Below are 15878 nucleotides of genomic sequence, written 5' to 3' on the forward strand. Positions count from 1 at the left end.
GTAAGACATCAAACCCTTAAATTGACAGTAAGATATCTTACTGTTGCTGCGAGGCGACGATACATGATAGTATATTAAAACGATGTATCGATATTACTGCATTTAGGGACAGTTAGATTTTCTAATAAATCTTTTGGCTGCTCTACAGCAAAAATTACCGCATGAAATTGAACGAAATTTGGTACACATATGTGCTCCTATGTGAACTTGTGCCCATTGGTTTTTGGCGCGAATCCTCCAAGGGGGGTGGAGCAATGGGACGTTTGTTGAGTTATGCGTGCTTGATATTCCCCAGGAAGTAACTGACGGAATCAAACAAAATTTGTCCATATGTTGCCCCTAACAGCAGGTACAGGTGCTGATTCAATTTTGGTGTCAATAGCTCAAACGGGGGTTGAGTTATTAGAACGTTTTTCGTCGTCAACTGTGACTGCTGTATCTCAAGAAATAATGAACGGAATCAAACAAAAATTTATCAACAAGTAGCCCTTAGAGGGTATAAAAGCTGATTATATTTTGGTGTCACCAGCTGAAAAGATGGTGATTTGAAGATCAAGAAGGTCCTTAAGTCAAGTTTACGAAAATCTAGCAAAATTATCACGCTATGACTGCCTGAAATTCCAGATAAAAGTAATTTTCAGGCAAATCATAAATCTAATCCCAAAATTGAAATACTGTAAACCAGAAATACTGGAAACCATGCTATGGGTACATCGCGCTTTTCTGAAAACCGTGTAGCTTGACACGTAAGGTCATTACTAGCTGACTGTGAGGTCCTGCTGATGTTTGGCAGATGACCTGTAAACTATGCTTCAGCGAAACAGTTTTCCACTAAGTCAGAGTCCCCCTTTTTGAAAGGTTGCACCCATAGACTAATAATAAGAGTAGACCGAGCTTTCCCAGACTTGCTGATGAAAAAATTGGTTCATGGATACATCATGTGACTGGTGGAAGGCTTGGCGAAAACTTTGGCTGCATGGTTGCTAGATGGCAACATTATCTATAGTTTGGCACTCGACATGTATTTTAAGACGAAATGAATTTTCATTATAATTTTTTTTCCCAGGTGCAGAGATTGAACTGTTATTCTTTTAGTTAAGCATTATTTTGGCATTAGTTTTTGATCACAGTTTTCAGTAACTTTTATTTCATTTAGAACTGCTACGCCAGCGTTGGTGTGAACGTAATGGCATAAACGTTTTGCGTTAACTCAAAAATGTATTAATCGGTATCTTAAATTGAAGTTATCTTACCGTTTGCCGATTCTTTTTGGGCGCTTGCATCTTAAATTGCTCATAGAGTTATTGAAATTGACTAAAGAAAATGCACAATACGATCTAAACGAAAAACTCACTATATTAACAAAATATTTACAACTTAGAATAACAAAATTACAAATCGGACTCCATAAAAGATCATTCTTCCGTTTTCCATCAATTCTATTTATTTTATTTCTCGCGGGCGTTGATCGTCTGCTACGATCAACGCCCGCTGTTGCTAGGATATCCACCAGTCACATGGTTTGGTTTATGAGCAGCAAAAGGGTTGCCATAGCTCGATCTACTCTTATTATTAGTCTATGGTTGCACCAGTTTGGCTTTTTACCCTTCTCTTGGCAAGGTCCACCGCACAAATCGACAATTATTTTTGCGTGACCAGTAATGGCGGATATCATGTACTTGCATTTGAAGTTTATTTCCTTTCACAAAGGAGGTACATCCGATTGTTAATCTGACAGGTGATGTTTCGAGGGGTGGAACCTTGGGTGAGTTTGGATAGAACCATAATCCAAAGCTGAATTTTTAGGATCCATATATTTCTAAAAATTTTCCCCCAAAACCATCATTTGGACAACCCCCGTTCCGATAATCATACCCTCCCTCCTCAGCCCCTTGCACTGAATAAGCATTTATATCAGTTTTAGGTCATTATAATTTCAAGGATAAAAAAGGAGGGGGACATTTGGGACATCGATAATATTCAGTATTAATTAAAAGAAACTTGTAAAGTACTGAATTTTCAGTCTTTCCCTGAAAACAAAAATCGTTGCTATTCGCAGCAGAGATTACTTCGCTATTTATAGATAAGTTCAGACTGCTTGCTGACGTCATTGCCCCCGTCGACATCGCAGCTACTGAACCTTTTGTAAACATGTCTTCATCCCTTTTGCGAAAGTTGAGTCACCGAACGTTGAGTTATAAAATGGTATTGAGTTCAAAAGATGTATTTTAATTCTAAAGACTTTCTATAAGCTTGGTTCCACTAAAAAGTGTGAAATAAAATAAGTATATGATTTTTTGAATGGCTTCTACATTTGAACGAAGCCATTGCCTGTTTGGTGATATTTTGGTAGTTGAAATTGTAACCCTAACTCCAGTCGATTATTAACCCTAAACTCCAGTAGGTAGCGTTCATTGTTGACCATTTTTTCGTTTCTTCAGTCCCCTCAAATGACACAATTTTACCAGTAAAACAGTTAAGTTACCGGATCGAGTTCAGCCTTGTCACAATAACGCCTTTCCCTGCTTGTTAAACATTACCAAAAGATGTTATCAAATTATCATGCCGTGGCGCATGTTTCATTGTTGAAACACGCGCGTTACTCGATCATCAGCTATTATACACCCCAAATTCAAAATAATAGAATATCAGAACTGTTTGAACAAAACTTGTCCCTGAGTCGAGAAAAATGAACGCATGCAAATTAAAAAGACTGTAACTTGTTATTCATGAATGGGTAGAGCAATTTAAACAACTTTTCATGTATTATTTTAACAATTTATGGATCATTAACACATAGGAAAAATAGATAGAATTTTCATATGGGTCAAAAAATTAGAATAATTTATTCATTCAATGTGAATTATAAAAGGTAGCGAAAATATTTGCATATTCGTTACCCTATAGTTTGTCACAAGTATGGAGCTTGGGGCACGGATAGTTTTACGCTCTTTTAAAGTTTTTTTATTGCTCAAAATGGGTCTTCGATGTGACAAATAGTAAAAAAACAAAGTTACATATCGTATCATTTCTTAAAGTTAAAAAAAAAAAAAACTGCCCAACTCAATTCAAATGAAAGTTTTACAATCTATGGTATGTAAGATTTTAAAGGAACATAGAAGGATTGACTATTTAAAAAGTAACCGAAGTGAACGAGGTAGAAAAATTGTAACACCTGGCAGAGATGAACCCAAATTAAAGTAAATTGTCCAAAATAATCGTTGAAAGTGCTTCTTACGTCCATAAGTGTTGGACAGAATGTATAGTTATCTTATCCACGCCAACTACACTAAAACGGTTGTACTGCAGTTTAAATTGCGGATCTGCGAAGTAGAGACTAAAGATAAACATGAAGCAGAAACGTGCACAACTCTCCTGAAGCAAAGAGAAGCTCTAACAGGGGCAACAAGGTTGGAAAAGTATTATATTCAGTGATAAATCTTTTTTTGAAATATCTGAACAAAAAAAAAGGAATTAGGGTTTGACGTTTAAAAAGAAAAGCGTCTGAAAAATCTTGTGTAAGACGTTCTCTCCACTTTGACACATCCTTCTTGGTTTGTGGGTGCATGAGGGCTGCTGGAATTGGGAAATTATACATATCTTAAAATAAAACAATTCACGACTTTTGCTGTTTGTCAATAATATTGCATAATACTTCATCTTAGGCACAGTAGTTTCACATTTAGTGACACATTTTATCTTTCAGCAAGATTATACTCCGTGTCACATCTCTAAAACGACTCATAGATTTTAAACAGAAAGAGGAATTTCACTATTAAACTGGTTAAGCAACCCTACCAATCTCAATACGATCAAGAATTTGTGGTACAGTAAAACTTGTAAAGTTGACCACCTTTGTAAGTTGACCACCTTTGTAAGTTGACCACCTTTGTAAGTTGACCACCTGTCTATGTTGACCGCTTTTGTCAGGAACGGAATTAGTCCTATCTTGTATAATGAAGGAAAACCTCTGTAACTTGACCACCTTTCTATCTTGACCACCTGTCTATCTTGACCACTAATGTACCCCAAATTTGGTTTGGAGCATTGTAAAAAACCCTTTGTAAGTTGACTACTTGGTTTATTTTTTAAAACTTAATTTAGCAAATTATTTTATTTTATTATTATTTTTTATAGCTTTCCAAGAATATTCTTGATACCAGACCAGCATTTTACCAACTAAATAAAACAGCTGCATAACTAAACTTCCTTGCAAGTTTAACCACATTGGAAAACTATTAAGAACCCCTTTATTCTCCAAACTTGTTTTTCTTTTGTTGTTCTATTTGAGATTACCTTTTGTACTCTCTGTTCAATAAAAACATGTGTCAGTAGAAAAGTACAAAGTATTTTTTTTTTTTTTTTGAGTTGCAATATTTTGTGGCAACACTGTAATTGTGCTAGAGTAAAAGTTACTTGCAGGGGATTAAGAAATAGGATATTTTCATTTTCAACTGCCTTTTAGAACTATGAGAGTCCAGCTTGTTGCTCTTTGCGTTATAGTTTTACATAAAATGGCTTCAAAAAGAAAGTTAGTTGAACTTGAGATTGATAAAAAGTATGAGATATTAAAATTTATTGAAAAGAGAGAAATCCAGAGAAAATTAGCTGACACATGGAATTTCCAAAACAAGTGTCTAATAAGTGCGCCAATCTTCAATAAGGAGTTATTTTGTTGAAAAGAAGATCATTATGGTTATAAATGTATTAAATGTATATGAAAAAAAAAATAAGCGAAAATTTGTTACTTTTGATTAGCTATAAACTTTTAGGAACTATTAATATCAAATATTTTTTTTATAAACAATGATTTTTTTTTTTTTTTGATCAATTTACTGAAATTTTAAATTTATATGACACATTATACGTCATTCTGAGAAAATAACCTCCAAAAATATTTTAATAACATTTTAAATTATTGTTTCAAAGTAATGTTAAACAATGAAAGTGAGTTTAACGGAAAGAATAAGTGTCAATTAGTCAAAAAATGAATACATGGTGCAAAAAATGACAAAAAAAAAAAAAAAAAACAAAATCACTACCCCCTTTATAAGTTGACCACCTGTCTTAGTTGACCACCAAAGTACTGCACCGCAAGTGGTCAACTTACACAGATTTTACTGTACCGTCAAATCTAAAGAAAGCCTTTCAAGACCTGGTGCCCGCCAACAAAGTTGAGCTCGATGCCGTATTTAAGAGGGTATGGAAACAGTGTCAGAAACGATTAATGTAAACAGAGGGTAGAATCCGTGTAAGAAAGGGTTAAAGCATTGAATCCAGCAAAAAATGACGCATTTTAATATTTATATTTTTTGTTTTTTTGTTTTTTTTTTTTTTTTTTGAAAGTGTTTTCCCTCCTTTAATTTGAATATTCTAATTTTTTGACTCAATGTAAATCTTCATCACTATAAACTTTTGGATTATTCTGTCTGGGATTATTTTTAATTGAGTATATTTGAAATGAAATGCACACTTTAAAGTCTAAGAAAGGTAGCACGCTCATTTAAATACCTAATTTGCTCTTATATTTGATTAGAATAAACTTTTTTCCAAAAAGTGGGAAGTATTGCATTATTTTGAATTTGAGTAGTACATATGAGGATTAAAAATTTGAGTGAAGAAATAGGTGATCTACATCTTTGATCGAATAAGCTTTAACTACACTGGTTACATTTCTTCTTCTCCCAATTTTTAATTTAAATTTTATTGACTGCTTTACAATTAACTTAAATATAAAGATATTAAGATTAACTGCAATTCCGAGTGTTCAATTAAGAAATTATATGTTTCTTTTACTTCATACATTTTAGTGCAAACCAAGCTTAATAGTCTTTAGAATAAAAAAAAAAAAAAAACATTTTTATTAAAGCTTTTTCGTTTTGAAATTTATTTCAGCTGAAACGTTTTGAAATTTAAAAATGTGTACATTAAGGTGGTTCAAAAAAACTTTTTTTTTAAACCAGAGTCCAAGGCACCCCCTATTGTTTTTAGACTAATAGTATCATGCTGTAAAAGTTTTAGCTTCTTACTCAAATTTTGAGAGGGTGCTCCTCAATTTAACATAGAAAATGTCACAAACTTAGAAACAGTTCATTTCCCCACCTGTTTTATTTATTTATTTATTTATTTATTATTATTTATTTTTTTTGCAAATAATTATTTTATTGCAATATATATGCATATTACCAATGTAAATTTTGCTATGCAGCAGTTTTTTCAGTTCAATGTATTTTTTGAACCCCCCTCTCCATACTTATGAAGTTTGGGGGAGGCGGTTGATCACCCTCTTTCAGTTGAAATAAGAAGCTAAAATTATTCCAGCATATTACTATCAACAAGTCTAAAAATATTGAGGGGTGTCCTGTTATGTAGGAGAAACTTTTTTATTTTACATGTATTTTTGAACCACCCTACTATACCTGTTACATATCCTCATTAAAGAAAAAGAAATGGTATTGACTTTCGTTTTAATATGTGTATTCTTTCGTTTTGTTTTAATATCTTTGTGCATTGCGCACAAAGAGAGAACTTGCGTAATCTACGTAATACATATATAGAGATTTTATGACAAATCTCAAAACAAGGTTCAAGACAAAGTTCTTTTCGCATTCTTTTAACTGAATTCGAGTTTTCTTTCCCCCCCCCCCCCGTTTTGAGTAAAAGATAACTGACTGCGTGCGAAATTTTTCTGATAGAAAGAGAAGCTATGTGGCTTGCTAAATGACGAACTATCATTCTAAGCTTTTCAGAAAATGCATTAATGATACAGTCTGACCGCCATATATCGAAGTAGCAAATTTCCGGAAAAAATTTCGATATACAGAAATTTCGATACATAGAAACGATCTTATTTTATCGTACAAATCTCCTAAATCACTAAAATTAAAGCTAATTTTCGTGTATAAAACCCAATTTCTAATTTATACGAGCAACGGATTAAATGAAAGTTGAAAAATAAAAAATTAACAGAAATTACATTTTTGCGCCGTCATACATCTTCATTTTTCTGCAATTAACTTGATTCGTAACATTAGGGGGGTTTTGTTTTGACAATGTAATCGAGAGAAAAGTAAAAAATCAATCTACTTCACTTGATTGATTTTTACTGAAACTAAAAAACTAGGAATGATAATCAACAGACAAAAGGGATAACTTTAAACTAATTTTACAGTGTTACTGGTTACAACTTAGATTTGAAATAAACTTGAGGGAATTTAAGAACTCCAGAACGGAGCAACGACCTATCTACACAGCCATCAACCCCAGATTCCTTATGAGTTTCGTAGCAACCTTTAGTGAACATAATTTTCTCCCCTAATTTTCATTTTTCATGAGACAAACAGTCTGAAGTGGGGAAAAAATCTACGATTGTCTCGAAAAAAATTTCGATATATAGAGATTTTTTCGATATCTAGAAACAATTTTTCTATGTAATAAACATAGAAATTCGCTGAAATTTCGACATATAGAAAATTTCGATATGTGGAAGTTCGATATATGGAGGTTCGACTGTATTTAAAGTAGTAAAGTGGGGAATAACGGGATGAGATTTTAAGTAGCGGAAAAAGCTTCATGTACATAGAAATCGTTGGATGAGCAAATTTTGCTACATTTAGTTTACCAGTGGAAGAAGGAATCTAACTTCAGCTGACGATGAAAATCGTTGCAGCTCGAATTCAAATCTGATGGTTAACTGAAATTCGAGACAGAGTGATTTTGGGACACATGTATTCGAAATAAACTTGAAAAAGACCTGGAATTTATACTACGGAAAAAAGATGCAGTGGAATTGGAAGCATGCTCCAATGTCTCTCAAGTCTCAGTGTACAAAACGACTGTAGATATAAGAAGGAATGTTTCCATCTTACAACTTCTGCTGTTGATGAATAACACTTTAGGGCTATACACAAATGATCTCACGCATTGAGGGGGGTGGAGGTTTGCAAAATTGTGAGTTTTTGACAAAGGGGAGGAAGGGTAAGAAGAACTGTGACATCACGCATTTTTTATAAGTGAAAAATAGCGGTCGGGTGACAAAGGGGGAGGGGGGGGGGGTGAAATTTGACAGCTTGTAACAAAGAGGAAACGGAGGTAAAAGGGTTTGAAAAAAGTGTGACATCATTTATATAAATGGGCCGTGGTAGCCCGATCGGTAAAGTGTCGGATTCGGGGCCGGAGGGTCCTGAGTTCGAACCTCGATGGTCGAAGACCCACCGTCGTCATTAAAGGGGACTGGGCGAAGTTAAATATGCTCGTGGTCTCAATGTCCTCCAAGTGAAACGATACCTCTGGGGGTGCTAGCATCAGGTAGCTATTAGCGCCTGGACTAGTTCTAAATTCTCATTAACTGTTCGATCCGGTGATGGTGCTGCCATCTATCGGTATATAAAATAATGGAGGCAAGGCACTTAGTGTGCAGTCCTCGCCATAAATACAGTTGTAGTCAGTTGTGACTCTGAATAGGAATAGGAATTTATATAGATAGCCTCTAAGACTTAAATCCAAAACTGGCGGTTTAACTGGAAATCGCGATTTTGAGGAAAATGTATTCGAGATAAGCGTGTATGACATGTTAAATTTATTCTACGAAAAAAATAAATAAACCATAAAGGGACACTGAAAACTTTCAACATGGAGAGGTTTTTGAGTTCGTCAGTTGACAGAAAAACAGGTTCAACTGTAGCACCCGACTTATTACAAAAGTAAGGAATCTTTCACTAGCGAACTCATCTTCACTTCATGGGAAGATGCAGATCCTCAAAGAATCCCAAACTTTCTTTCGTTCCACTTTCATCTTCAGCAGGGAGGGGGGGGGGGGGGCGACAACGTTACACCGTTGTCCTTGGGCATCCCCCCCCCCCCCCCATCCACACCGGATCCGGGCCAATGGGATCTCTCGCCTTCCTTCCCGAAACAGCCATGGAAACCCTATCCCGTGCGTACCTCGGAAGAAAGAAGAACGACAGAAAAGATCTTCCTCCTCCCCGAACTTATTCTCTCTGGGATCTTTGGCTGTGCCGGGTGTCGCTCTTCGTAGTGCCTGAGAAGAGGTTCGCAGTTCCGTCTCTCTCTTTTCCGAAAGTTCCGACTGTCCGAAGATGGAGGCCATCAAGAAGAAGATGCAGGGGATGAAGTTGGAGAAGGACAATGCCGTCGACAGGGCAGAGACCGCCGAGAATCAGTCTCGGGACGCAAACCTGCGTGCCGACAAGGTGAGATTCCATTCTTCCCCCGTCGAAGGCCTAAAAATAAGCACCAGAATGGAGGAAACGGCTAAAAGTTCGTTTGAGGTCGGCTTTTGTGAAACTAAAGTGGAGAGTGATCAAATGTTAGCCCACATCCCCAGCAAATTATCAAAATGTGGAATTTTCTATTGTATGTTTCCTGTGTAGAAATGTATGTGAATTCTGTCAATTTTGATCAAGAAGTCTATGCTAAAAAAAATCAACAGAAGTTTTTAAAAAAAATTAAAATCGTTGAAGTTGCCCTCAGAAACTAAAGTGAAAAGTAATCAAATGTTAGTCCGTGTCCAGCAAAGTATCAAAACCATGATTTTTTTTATTGTATGTTTCTTGTGTAGGAATGAATAAATTTTGCCCATTTTGCTCAAAAATTCTATGCTAAAAAAAGGGGAGGGGGACATATTTGTCAAAATAACTAAAGAAATTAATTTCAGAAATAATCTAAAATATGGCCTCCATGTTGAAATTTAGATGACTTCTATCCATTCGGCGAAAACTATATGCAGAAATGCACTAAAAAAAGGAACGATGTAAAACGGAATCAGGTGCTATTCTATTGTTTGCAAAACTTTCAAAATAAACAAATAAATAAAAGTACAAATTTATAAATATTTAATTCATAAACTCTGAATAAAACTAAATGTATTCTGTTCATTTGACTTGAACCATGGACTTGGTTTCCCATGTCGAAATCTCCATTATCCGGGGATTACTGATGACGTTAGAATTGACTAAATGCAGATCTTTTTAATGAATGTCACTGATATGCGTTCATATTTACAAAATATCAGCAACTCGTCTCAATGCAAAAGAAAAACGATTTTAATCTACCTGTTTAGCATTTACAGCCCATAAATCAGATATCAATGATGACCCTTCTATTTTTGGTCACCATTTTAGCCAACGGTCAATCACATTATTTTTTAACGCAAAATTTGATTTGCATGACACTGACAGCGATAATATTTACAAAATATCAAAATAATTTCAACTTTCTTTTTCACTGACTCTAAAATACCAAACTCACATCAAATGGATGAATTTATGATGGGTCAATCAATTTTGTGCTGGAGAGATACTTTGATTTTCCAGATTGATACTTGAAAGGAATACAGAGAACAGGAAAACTTCACATTGACTTTCAAACACTGAATGAATTTCATTCCTTCAATTCAATTATGCTAGACTTATTGTTCTAGCATAAATATGACTCTTATGATTAATTTTTCATTTTGATTGATATGTTTTAGCATTTCGTCTATTCTGGTGTTTTTTTTTTTTTTTTCTTAAATTTTCTCAGTTGAAGAACTGGCCCATGTCGCGTACTTTGTTTCATAACGTTGCAAAATGATTGCTAACGTTGCGACAACCATTTTAAAACGTCTGTGAAACGTTTAACTGCCTCGTGTGCTACCTGGGTTGAGAACGACAATAAAACACAATGGGAATACGACAGCTGCGTCCTTCATGTTTACAAAGAAATGAACTAAAAAGTCATAGCACATGTTTTGAATTTTTATACATTGTTTAAGTTTCTAGAAAATGATGAACGAATTTCGTGTGAAATACTTAGTACCACGTCAGAATTTTCTGAAACTATGTACGGTCCAGTCAATACCACCTATAGGGAGGAGGTGGTTTTGGTCTATTTCGACTGGCAGCTTTTGATACAGAGCTTTCTTTTTTCCCAAAAGGTAGTTCAAGCACTTCAAAAATTGTAAATTAAAGTAACTGTAAGAAGTGCCTGATTACAGCAAGGACAAATAGGGCAGCTGCCTCTTGCCCCGTCTTGAAAGGGCCCTTAAAAACTCCCCAAACTTAAGTAGAAACTAATTTGCTATGCCCAATAATAGTTTACTGAAACATAATTACATGCCACATTTGGAGAGATGGGAACCTTTGGAGAGGAGGCCCCCGAAAGTAGTTTTGGGCTCCAACTATGGCTTTAGTCGGGTCCTGAATGTTAAATTAGCTCCGTATATGATTCAACTCAACTCAAAAATTCGAACAGCGCATAAGACAATTGGTTGTGCATATAGATACACCAGTTTTAGCATGATTGGACAAGTAATGTGATTAATGAATCAGGCTTTTCTCCGAATTTGTAGGCCTTTGCGCAATTTTTATAGGGCCCCAAAATCTACACTCAAACTTTTTTTACAAAAATTTGTCGAACCAATAAATACGAATTCGCATTTTTTTATTTATTAATTTTTTTGAAAAGATAAGCATTTGGTCTGAAATTAGCAGTTAACTAAAGCAATCCTTTACTTTGGTCTCAGCCTTAACTAAACCACTGTCAATCTTATTAACTCAACTCAAAAACTGTTTGACCCTATCGCCCCTTATTTGACCCTATCGTCAAGGTGTCAAACAAGACCAGCCACTAGCAGCTGGGGGGCGGGTTGCTTATTCCCCCAAGGTTAATGGTGTCCTCCCCCCCCCCCCCAATACCAAGAAGATCCCACAGAACGAGACCGTCTCTCAAAAGAAAGAAAAATTCCTTTAAAATCACCTCCCTAAATATTTTAATGTCATACTCTGCGCCATGACCCCCTGGTGGGCATTTCTGACTAGCGGGTTACATTGTCATTGGTTAGCAAACTACGATTGAAACAAGCATTTTCTAAATATCTTAGAGGTTATCCCTTAACAGCATTTAATACCTTTAATATACAAACTTCTCAATTTAGACTGAAAGTCCATTTCGTCTTTCTTGACCCATTGTTTGACGCAGAAAAGTCGTAACCAATTTTCAGTTTGTTGAATGATCGTTCAACCTCGCCAACTAAGATAAGATTGGAAAGTTGGAATATACAATCTTGTAGCAGTGCCTAAATCAGGGAGCAACTTTTCTAATTTCAAAGAATCTAGTGAATTTAAATATTTTCAAATGTTTCTTTGCCCAGTGTTTGATTTATGAATAAATTCCAGAAAAATATTTTCCTCGCTCTGTTCTTGCATATCTCACATTCGGGATTTATTGCAAGCGAATTATATTTCTTATTTAAATCAGTATCACTTCCTGGTCTTTCCATGAAAAGCCAAATGTATCTGAAAGTTATTTTGTTGTTCGATAACATTTATTAAATCATTCGAAAACACTAGTCTAATAGTTTAAAAAACATTGGTGCTAGATCATTCATCATCAAGAACTGAAAATTTATTAGTCATCTTCCAATTCATTAACAAATCCTTTCAATTTTTTTTTCATCCGCTTTTTACCCCTGTTTAGAAATAATGGTCAACATGTGTGTGTGTGTGTGTGTGTGTGTGTGTGTGTGTGTGTGTGTGTGTGTGTGTGTGTGGCCAGTAACTCTCTCCCCGTTCTCTTCTTCCTTCATCAAGCAACATATTAATGTATACGGTTCAATAGAAAAGAAAAATTTCTCACGTACTGTTTTTAGAATCTTGAAAAATTGTCGGTAATGTTGTTATTAATCGCATTGATAAAATCTGGAGGAAATTTCAAATTTTTTTGTACTTTTTTCTTAGACCTTGCTTTGTTGGCCCCCTAATCTTTCACAGTCACGTGTGCAATGCAGAGAGGCCTGCCGCCCCCCCTCTCCCAATAACAATGTTAATTATTGTCCAGGTAGTTACTTGACATCAGAAGTCTAAAGTTCCATTGTTCGCCTCGACTGTGTTTTAGTCGGGTGAACCTGTCTTCGTTTTTAATGCACTGATGATGGCACTTGTATTTTAGAGTGCCGAAACAGCTGTTTGCTGGATTTTTAACCTTTTTTCATTCTCAAGTTGTACTTTATATACGTTGTCATATTTTATTCACATAGTTGTTGAATGTTTGAGGCTCTGAAAAATGGGAGTCGTGACGTTTGATGTCCTTTGCTATACTCAGGTTTACCACAAATCTCGAACTGTCTCTGGTTGAGCAACCGAAATTGCTTTGTAAACGTTATTAGTCTATTAATTAACCTTTTAGTGTTATGCCTTACGGGCTGACCATAAAGGATGTCGCAATTTTCAGAAATATATTTGACCCCCTCCCCCCTCTACCACAAAGGGTCAGACTTCATCCCGCTCCCTCCCCTCCCCCTGTCACATGCCACATTATATTAAACAAACATATCGAAACAAAAAAAAAAAATATATATTAATTAAAATGTGCGATGTCACTATACCAGCTACCCCCTCCCCCCCCTCCAGTGTCCAGTCACATGTCACATTATATTAAATAAGCATATTGTAACAAAAAATGTTTTGTTTCAACCAAAATGTGTGATGTCACTATACCAGTTACCCCCTCCCCTCCTCCAGTGTCCAGTCACATGTCACATTATATTAAATAAGCATATTGTAACAAAAAATGTTTTGTTTCAACCAAAATGTGTTATGTCACTATTCCACTCCTCTCTTTTTGGGGTGCCACCTAGTCTAACATAAACATTTTTTTACGTACTGATTTAAATCCCTTTCGGGGGGTTTTATGTCATGAGGGCCTCTCGCAATTGCAACACGGGCGACATGATAAATCTGGACTTAAGTATACAACACTACTGGACTTAAGTACACAAGATAAGGTATTTTTATTCAAACATCTACTTAAAAACTGCATGGAGAGGAAACTTATTTACCAAACTTAAAGTATTGAATTTCACAAAAAAAAAATTAAAAAAAATTAATTTGAATTTTGACATCTTGACTTCAAATTATGTTTTTCGCAATCACGAGTGTGTGTATGTAGGCGTGTGTGTTTGTGTGTGGGGGGTATGTGTGTTTGTGTGTGGGGGGTATGTGTGTTTGTGTGTGTGGGTATGTGTGTTAGTGTGTAGGGGTATGTGTATGTGTGTGTAGGCATGTGTGTTTGTGTCTGTGTGCTGGCATAAGTGTGTGGGTAGTTGTGTGTATGAATGTGTGTGGGGGGGATTATGCATGTGTGTGGGGGGGGATATGTGTGTGTAGGCATATGTGTTTGTGTCTGTGTGCAGGCATGAATGTGTGGGTAGTTGCGTGTATGTTTTTTTGTGTGTGTAGGTGTCTGTATGTATGCATTTGTGTAAGTGTTTGTGTGTGTATGTAGGTGTATGTGTGTGTGTGAGTGTGTGTAGAGTTGTGTATGTAGGCGCGTGTGTGTAGGACATGGATGCAACCTGGAGACGGCTTTCGCTATAGGAGCAGCATCGTGAGGAGCCGGTCGACGGTGATGGTGCGGAGGGTGGCGGTGGGAAAATAAAATGATAGCACGCCAAAAACAGTCAAATGAAAGCAATAAGCAATCGTGATTGCTCAAAAAAAAAGAAGAAGAAAAGAAAGAAAGGAGCATGCACTAAAATTTATAGACGAGTATACAAATACAAATACTAAAGTGACGACCAGCAACAGGCTCTGGGCCCAGCTAGACTGGTCCTAGTCAATTTACAATCCCCAGTGAAGATCAATGGCTCTCTTAAAACTATCTACTCCCGTGCTCATTACCACCTCTTCCGGTAAGCTGTTCCAAGGTTCCACTACCCTTCTATAATAATAATAATTTTTCCTAATATCCATGTTAGCCTGAGATTAAAATAGCTTAAAACAATGACCCCTTGTCCTGTTTTCAGTGCTAAACTTCAGCCCCGTAACATCTTTCATTTTAATAAATTTAAACAACTGAATCATGTCCCCTCGGTCTCTTCTTTGCTCAAGACTGTACATTTTTAGCATTCTAATAAAAGCCTGGAATCGTAGTATAAATGAGAAAGTCCGTTTATTAGCCTTGTAGCCCGTATGTATAGGAGTTTCTTAAAAAATTAAATAAATAAATAATTACCAAAATGTTACTTCGGACCACATATATATTTTTTCATTGATAATTTGTTTCATTTTTTCATTGTTTTCAAGTCAACGGCGATGGGAAAGGGGGGGGGGGGGAGAATACACATCAGAGGCACCCACAGTCCCGCAATTCTATTTTTATGCAAACGTACATCAATGTAAACATAGTTTTGTGGCTTTCAACACTTGAATATCTTTGAAATGCCTTACCCTTCCCTCATAGTCGGTAAAAGGCTGAGATATCCATATAGTTTTCATTTAGTCAGGCACTATATAAAATATGGAGTCAAAAAGATACATCCCTTTAGATGTATCTTTTGTAACAGCTTCGCAATCCTCATAAAATGTCCCGAAATTTTCTGAAATATTTTTCCTTTGCAAGGTAGCTTTTTATTTACAGTTACATTTTATCATGCAGGATGATGATTTTAAGTCAGAGACGTGCAACCTTTTTTAATTAAAGATGGAATAAATATCTATAAAAACGCTTCCCAGATAGATTGCACAAAAATTGCTTTTATAAATCGGAAAAATATGCAGGTAGTCAAACCTGTGTAAGTTGACCACTTGCGGTGCACTACTTTGGTGGTCAACTTAAACAGGTGGTCAACTTATAGAGGTTGAATTTTATGATATAGATCTAATTCTGTGTCTGAAAATAGTGGTCAACTTAGACACGTGGTCAACTTATAGAGGTTGAATTTTATGATATAAATCTAATTCTGTGCCTGAAAATAGTGGTCAACTTATAGAGGTTGAATTTTATGATATAGATCTAATTCTGTGCCTGAAAATAGTGGTCAACTTAGACACGTGGTCAACTTATAGAGGTTGAATTTTATGATATAAATCTAATTCTGT

The 15878-nt window shown here is 35.7% G+C and overlaps 1 protein-coding gene across 2 annotated transcripts in view; it reads left to right on the forward strand.

Moving 5' to 3' along the window:
- Nucleotides 1–8963: 8963 nt before the first annotated feature.
- The window catches only part of LOC129217759 (tropomyosin), a 48759-nt gene continuing 41844 nt past the window's right edge, over nucleotides 8964–15878 (forward strand). For both annotated transcript variants that reach the window (XM_054852100.1, XM_054852099.1), the window contains exon 1: nucleotides 8964–9212. In XM_054852100.1, the coding sequence (XP_054708075.1) occupies nucleotides 9099–9212 (114 nt within the window). In that variant the 5' untranslated portion in view covers nucleotides 8964–9098. The remainder of the gene's footprint in view (nucleotides 9213–15878) is intronic.

The sequence above is a fragment of the Uloborus diversus genome, chromosome 2, assembly GCF_026930045.1.
Source record: "Uloborus diversus isolate 005 chromosome 2, Udiv.v.3.1, whole genome shotgun sequence".
NCBI lineage: Eukaryota > Metazoa > Arthropoda > Arachnida > Araneae > Uloboridae > Uloborus > Uloborus diversus.